At 35.2% G+C, this 7,574-nt stretch overlaps 1 protein-coding gene across 1 annotated transcript; it reads left to right on the top strand.

Annotated features, from left to right (window-relative positions):
* The first annotated feature begins 4,807 nt into the window (after positions 1-4,807).
* On the top strand, positions 4,808-5,756 carry DEFB113 (defensin beta 113). The gene is made up of 2 exons (XM_055330422.1): positions 4,808-4,865; positions 5,566-5,756. Exons 1-2 carry the CDS (start codon positions 4,808-4,810, stop codon positions 5,754-5,756), a joined length of 249 nt encoding a protein of 82 aa, XP_055186397.1.
* Positions 5,757-7,574: the final 1,818 nt, after the last annotated feature.

Raw genomic sequence — 7,574 nt, 5'->3', positions numbered from 1 at the left:
GTGAGATTGAGCTCCACATCAGGCCCTGCACTTAGTGTGTAGTATGCTTCAGATTCTCTCTCTCTCTGCCCCTCCTGCTTCTGCTCTCTCTCAAATAAATAAATAGATCTTTAAAAAACAAGAAAAAGAAAGTGTGGGTGGTAGACATCATCCTATACACTGGAAGAGATTAATTCCCGGAACTGAATAACATATAAACATGGCCATTGTACCAATATTTTATTAGTAGTGAGTAGTAGTAGCAGTAGTAGCAGTAGTAGTAGTAGTAGTAGTAGTGATTAGGTAGATGTGTTTCACACTGCCATAATGTGGCATGATTGTAAGCAACTGGCTCTTCATCAATTCTTTTATGTGTAATTTTTTAAAAAGATGACTCATTAGAAATGAGATGGTATAAAACATACATTTTGTAAACTATAAATTTGTTCCCCAGATCAAGACAAAGCACACAAGCCAATAGACGTTGGATAACATTATCCACAAGACAATACACTCTAATAGTTATCTTTAAGGTTGGTTTAAAATTTAAGATTTAGGGATGCCTGGGTAGCTCAGTAGTTGGGCATCTGCTCTGACTCAGAGTGTGATCCTGGAGTCCTGGGATTGAGTCCCACATCGAGCTCCCTGCATGGAGCCTGCTTCTTCCTCTGCCTATGTCTCTGCCTGTGTGTGTGTGTGTGTGTGTGTGTGTGTCTGTGTGTGTTTCATGAATACATAAATAAATCTTTAAAAAATAAATTAAAATTTAAGATTTAGGACTCAAGTATAGAGAACAAACTGATGGTCACCAGAGGGGAGGTGGGGTGAGTGGGTGTAATAGGTGATGGGAACTAAGGAGTGCACTTGTGATGATCATCGGGTGTTGTATGGAAGTACTGAAACACTATATTGTACACCTGAAACTAATATTACACTGTATGTCAACTAACTGGAATTTGAATAAAAACTTCAAAAAAATAAATAAAATTTAAGGTTTATATCATTATCTTTGACACCTATGTATGGCTTAACATAGAACAATAGCTAAACATTGCACCAGAGTTCTGCATGAGAACTTGTTTTTGACCCATTCTCAGTGAGAATACATAACATGCAGTGGTCTCCCCTACCCCTTAGAATGTGAAGGAAGACTAAGACTGGACTGGAAAGATATTTTTTAGGATGAAAGGAAAGGTCAGTTTCTGCTCTTCTCCAAGTTTTCTGTAGATTCTCCTTAAAACAATCTCCTCAGAGTGTTTTCTCTATGAAGTTTCTGCTTTCAGAGTGTCCTTAAGCTGCAAAAATGAAGGGTGAAAATAAATGAATTGTAATATTTCTTTTACCTTGGAAACCCCATTTTCATCATTATATTATATAAATTCCCCGGTAAGTCTAAAATAAGTATTCCGGGGGACTAGAACATGTAGTAATAACAATGGTTAAGAATGTGGGCTCCAACAATAGACCAAGTTCAAATTCAGTTTCACCACTTACCAGCCAGTGGTTGACTTTGTTATTTTAAGTAAGTAACTTGCTTAAATCTCTATGTATCAGTTTCCTTGTGTATGAAAATGGGGCTAAATATTATTCCTGCTTCCTAGGGCTTTCATGAAATTTAAACACACTATACCTCTAAGTTACTTAGAACAGTGCCTTGCACATAATAAGTATTTAATAGATGTTTCCCAGGTGAAGCAGGATCTGGAAGGACAGAAAAGCAGAGCTTCTGGGCTCATGGCTTGTAAAAAGATGAACCATCAATAATTATTAGAGCTTGCATAAATACTTTTTATAGCAGAAAGAAATAGGAACTGTAGCAGAAATTCTAGCCACTGACATCTATGCAATCTTTTTTTTCCTTAATACTGTAATCCTCATTGTTCTCATCTGTAAAAAGATTTTATGATTCTGATGAATCTGAAAATTTCCAAAAAGTGCCAGTCTGCCACTGTTGTGATAAAATTAGTCCCATAACGGATTCTTTAAACGTAAAGCTTTGAAACCAACAGTGAACTAAAATATACAATTTTTTAGAGGGAAGGGAAAAATAATGCATGCCACCTGGTAGTGAAAAGTAAAGAATGGATATGGCATCATAGTTTCATAATGCAAGAGACTGGTGTTTTTTTAGGCTCTTATTTCCTGGACTATGCAAACTGAGATCCAGTGCCAGATCAACAAATCAAGGGTTTATGCAGAAAAGTGTCCAGTTTTTACTAGAAACCCCTTTAACAGAATAACATTCCCCTTCCTTCCTTCCTTCCTTCCTTCCTTCCTTCCTTCCTTCCTTCCTTCCTTCCTTCTTTCATCTGTCTTCTTAACATCATACTCTTTTCTGGCATTCTCAACATATAGGCATTGCCCTGGAAAAGCATGATAGGCATAAATCAACCCCATATCCCTAAAGCTTAGCCATGCTCTCTTCACCAAGAACAGACAACTTCAAGAGTCCTTACCTGTGGCTTTGAATTGTATAATTATTAACTATAATCATCTAACCTTGTAAAAAGAAATTAAAAAACTTTTTTTCATCTAAGAATTCAAAATTCTCACTCAAGTAGAAATATTTTGGACCCACTCATCTTGCCATTTTCTGTGAGCAAGAAAACGAGGTCAATTTTCTCACCTTTAAAAAAATTCCTCTATATCTTTTATTTTTCTTAATCACTAAGAAATCTCATTTTTGTCCTTTCCCCACACTTTGTCTCTGTCTTTTCCTCTTTTGAAAAAAAATTATTGGTAGAAATCTAGAATCTGGATCTCTCTCAAATTAGCCCTAATATATCTATTTTAAGCAATAAGTTAGCAAATTCTCTCCTGTGCATCTACTTTGATTCTACTTCTGTCACTTCCTGGCTAGAATTGGGATGATAATCACTCAAATCCCTATCCTTGTTCTGTGTGATTTAGATGTCACTAGTTACTACCTCATATTTTAGCAAACAGAGAAAAGAAGACCGTCCAATTTACACATAAAAGAATTGATGAAGAGCCAGTTGCTTACAATCATGCCACATTATGGCAGTGTGAAACACATCTACCTAATCACTACTACTACTGCTGCTGCTACTACTACTCACTACTAATAAAATATTGGTACAATGACCATGTTTATATGTTATTCAGATATGTAGATATTCCAGCTTGGTGGGAGGGTCTTATTTTAAGACAGGTGGAATGGACACAGCTGCGCTGAAGCAAAACTGGGCCATTTTGTCCTAGGTTGTCATCTTATTCATGCCACCATTATGCTAATGCCATGCCTATTAACTTTCTATTGTATTTTTTGCATCTGTTATTTTGCTCTGCTTAAATACAATAGGTGTTAGTAAATTTGCGGCAGTTTAAAAAATTTTTTTTGGTGTTTTTAGAAAGAGGATATTGAGAAAAATAGAATTTCCATGATGTGCCTATAAATATATAAGCACTTTTTGGATAAGAAATGAAGAGAGAATTCACAAAACTAGATTACTGCCTTTAAAACCCAGATTATAGAATATCCTTTTAATTTGTTTTTCCTCAATGACAGAAGGAATTAGAACATTAATCATTAATTTGTAAGGATATATCTGTTTGGATTTTTCACACCCAGCAGAAGTATTTGTATTTATGTGATAATTACTTATAAATCTCTTTTCAGCTATCGTGTCTATTTAATTCTTGCCTTAAACTTCTGAAGTTGGCTGCTTCTGCCAATCCTGCCTTCAAAGAGAGAATCCTGAGGCTCAGTCAGTGAATATTTTCTCTCAAACATACAACTAGTAAAACAGAAGACCGTGATGCCAAGATTGGTTTTCTGTATCTAAATCCAGTGTTTCTTTCAACTTTTAACACACTGCTTTCCCCTATGAATGAGATAGTTCTATGAATAAGTCATTATATGTCAAGAATTATACCTACTTTCTTATAGCAGCATGATAGTAACTCTTAATGTAACAGTATCAAAACTGTGTTTTAGAAATATTATCTTTCTGTAGAAGAATTGCTTCCTAGAAACTGCCTGGTTCCGGCCATGTATACAGAGGATAATTTCACATGATAAACACCCTTTTATTCGGTTATGAATGTGAAGAAAGTGGAAGATAAGTGGCATCACATTAGCGTGGAGTCCATCTCCGCTTTACCAGTTACTACACGTCTGATTTGAGGCAATTACATAACCCCTCTGTGCCACAATTTCCTCAGCTGAAATTTACTTTATAAATTTGTAATGAAGATAAAGCTAGTTAATCTATATAAAGTGCTTAAAACACTGCCTGTGTATATAGTTACTCAAGAAAACATGAGACTGAAAATATAGAAAAGACTAATTATATGCTTTCAATTAAAAAAATTAAAAAGACTTTATTTCTTTTTTAAAAAAAATTTTATTTATTTATTCATGAGAGACACACACAGAGAGAGAGAGAGAGAGAGAGAGAGAGAGAGAGAGGCAGAGACACAGGCAGAGGGAGAAGCAGGCTCCATGCAGGGAGCCTGACTCAGGACTTGATTCCTGGACTCCAGGATCACTCCTTGGGCTGAAGGCAGGTGTCAAACCACTGAGCCACCCAGGGATCCCTAAAAAGACTTTCACCCTATTACTTGCTTGTATAACTGAAAATGAGTTCACATCTGGATCATTGAAGTCATAAAAGAACTAAGTCCTCTATTCTGTTTGTTGCTCTTACACAATGCATGAATATGTGCTCAATCTTGAAAGGCAGCATTAATCAGAATAGTAATTACCCTGAGAAGGCTATAAAAACAAGAGTTCATCTTTTTTTTTTTTAATCAAGAAATAGCACAACTCTCAGACATTTTGAAGTCTACCTCAACAATATCAGCGATGAAGATACTTTGTATTTTCCTGATCTTTGTTCTCACTGTGTCTTGTGGTCCATCAGGTAATATTTGCTATTATGAAAAAGGAGGGAAGAGCAAGATTTTTTTTTTATAAGTGCATTACTCTGGGAAAAAAAATCAAACAATTAAATTGTTGTTAGGAGACTCCACATGAACTTATAATGCAATTCATTCTATTTTGCATGAAAGAAGAAATGAGTGGAACTGATAGTTGAGAAGATAAAGAGAAAAAAATGCCCAGGATGTAGAATTAAACCTTGTTTATTTTGTTTAAAGAGACTATGATTTCTTACATACCTACTGTCTTTTCTCTTTAAGTGTAATTTAATGAGCTGAATCTATAGTTATCTATATTAAGCTTTCTACAGCTAGTCCAGTAATTTGTGGGGGAAAAGGGGTGTTGGAGGTGAATGGTTATTTAGAACACAAAGCAGGTAGATTGTTTTTCCACAGTTTTTTCCTCTTTACTCTTAAAGAAGCATGCACAGATTAGAGATTTAATGATATTTTATTTTTTAAAAAGCTAGTGGCATAGGAAATATTGTCGGATAAAAAGTATATTGTCACAACTCGTAGGGGATAAAATGTGATTTTTTTTATATAGTTGCCTGAACATGATTTTAGAAACCAAGTGGTTTAACTGTATACTTCAAACAATCTTATATGCTTATCTATTATCTATCCACTTATCTATGCAAGGGGATTAAATCTGGATTTATGATTATAGATACTTTTTCCTAGTTTCACAGAAAAAAACAAAAGAAGATGCAGGGAGAAAAAGAGAATGTTACCTTGTTCGTGGAGCTTGCAAGTCTTCATGCAACTCTTGGGAATACATATATAATTACTGCAGTACTGAACCATGCTGTGTTGTACGGGAATACCAAAAGCCAGTCTCTAAATCTATCAATTTTACAGGTGATAGACTGTAAATTATAAGTTCTTCTATGCTACATAACACTAAATTGTAACATTAGTATTAATAAAAATGAACTTTTTATTTTTTATCAATCTATTTTCAAGTGAGTTTCTTCTTCCCTCCTGGATTACACAACTATATCATTGTAGCTAGTGAGGTTAATGTTGGGTTAGTATAAGAGATGTAAAGAAGAGTTGTAGCTTATTTACTAAACTGTCAAGAGTTCTCCTCTACCCACATCATAAGCACTTTCCATTTTTAATATTTCCATTTACCTCTGGTTGTTTATTTGCCCTGTGCCTCGTTATTTTCAGATAATCTTTTAGGCATCAGTCATCAATCATGGCTTATACTATCTATCCCTAATTTCAGCAAAATGTGCTTGAGTCTTGGGGCACAAAGTCATGAAGACCTTAATCACATAATAAGACAGTATTGGTAGTGTATTAATGATTAAGAACAATCAAATAGGGTAACTGGTTGATGGGCATTAAGGAGGGCACATGATGACATGAGCATTGGATGTTCTACTATACATTGGCAAATTGAATTAAAACTTAAAAAAAGAACAGTCAACAAAATTCAACAGGGAGTAAAATGTGATGAGAATAAAAGCAAGTTAAAAACATTTTTAAAGGATTTTTTCTTATTATAAAGTATTTAAAACTTGGAAGGATGCAAAAAAATCCAAAAAAAAAAAAACCAAAAAGAGCCAATTCTAACTCTACAGCTAACTTTTTATCATAATTATCATATTAATCAAACTAATTTTATCATAATTAATTCTGAACATAGGCAACTAATCCAAAGGTCATCTTTCTAGGTCCTTAAGAATTTTATTCAACTTCTTCATCTTATAATTCAGTATTAAAAACTTCTGTTCTTATCCCAGTCTTCAATGAACTCATGCTTCTGGTTTTTCACATTAATTTTACTATAATATTGAATTAATATTGACATAACTTTTTGAGACTTATAAAGTTTTCTTTTTTTTTTAATTTTTATTTATTTACGATAGTCACAGAGAGAGAGAGGCAGAGACACAGGCAGAGGGAGAAGCAGGCTCCATGCACCGGGAGCCCGATGTGGGATTCGATCCCGGGTCTCCAGGATCGCGCCCTGGGCCAAAGGCAGGCGCCAAACCGCTGCGCCACCCAGGGATCCCTTATAAAGTTTTCTATCAGCAAATATTTGGTGTGTAGAATTTAAAGTCTCCACTGAGTGTATTTTTTTTTACCTATAGCTACAGCATAGATCTTGAAAATATAAAAATATAGGTGAGAATTCCAATTTACAGAAAACATAAGAAATTGAGTGAATTTAAGCTTTAAAAGGAAATTGTAATTGCAAGTTTCCTTACTTGGATAAAATGCTGAACGCTTCAATCATTCATTAGGAAATATAGCAAGAGACAGATTTTTGGAAAGGAACATTTATGCCATGTCAAGATTAGACTTTTTGGCTATATACAGGTGTGAAGGTTGGGAATGAAAAATGTACTTCAACTATATATTTCAAGAGCCATTAACTGAAGCAATGAGATAAAATCACCCAAAAGACTACTACAGATTGAGAAGGGGGGAAAAAGGGCCAAAATTCTAAGGAATAACATTTGAAGTATGTTAAGAAAAATTAGACTCCATAAAGGAGGGTAAGCAGAAGAAGCTAGCCAATGAGGACTCACTCCCAGCCTTCATGCCTTCCCAAAACACGAGCTCCCAGGCATAGAAGAAAAGAGGCAGGGATCCCTGGGTGGCGCAGCGATTTAGCGCCTGCCTTTGGCCCAGGGCCCGATCCTGGAGTCCCAGGATGGAGTCCCACGTCGGGCTCC

This window comes from Nyctereutes procyonoides, unplaced genomic scaffold (genome assembly GCF_905146905.1).
Source record: "Nyctereutes procyonoides isolate TBG_1078 unplaced genomic scaffold, NYPRO_anot_genome, whole genome shotgun sequence".
In the NCBI taxonomy this organism is placed as follows: Eukaryota; Metazoa; Chordata; class Mammalia; order Carnivora; family Canidae; genus Nyctereutes; species Nyctereutes procyonoides.
Note: the sequence above shows the minus strand (reverse complement) of the source record. Positions and strands in the feature narration are given on the sequence as shown.

What these genes read in the sequence shown, in the direction of transcription:
- DEFB113 (XM_055330422.1), top strand. Translation starts at nt 4,808, where the DNA reads ATGAAGATACTTTGTATTTTCCTGATCTTTGTTCTCACTGTGTCTTGT. An exon ending in TGTGTCTTGTGGTCCATCAG is followed by an intron (nt 4,866 to 5,565) that starts GTAATATTTGCT and finishes ACTTTTTCCTAG; the next exon opens with TTTCACAGAAAAAAACAAAA.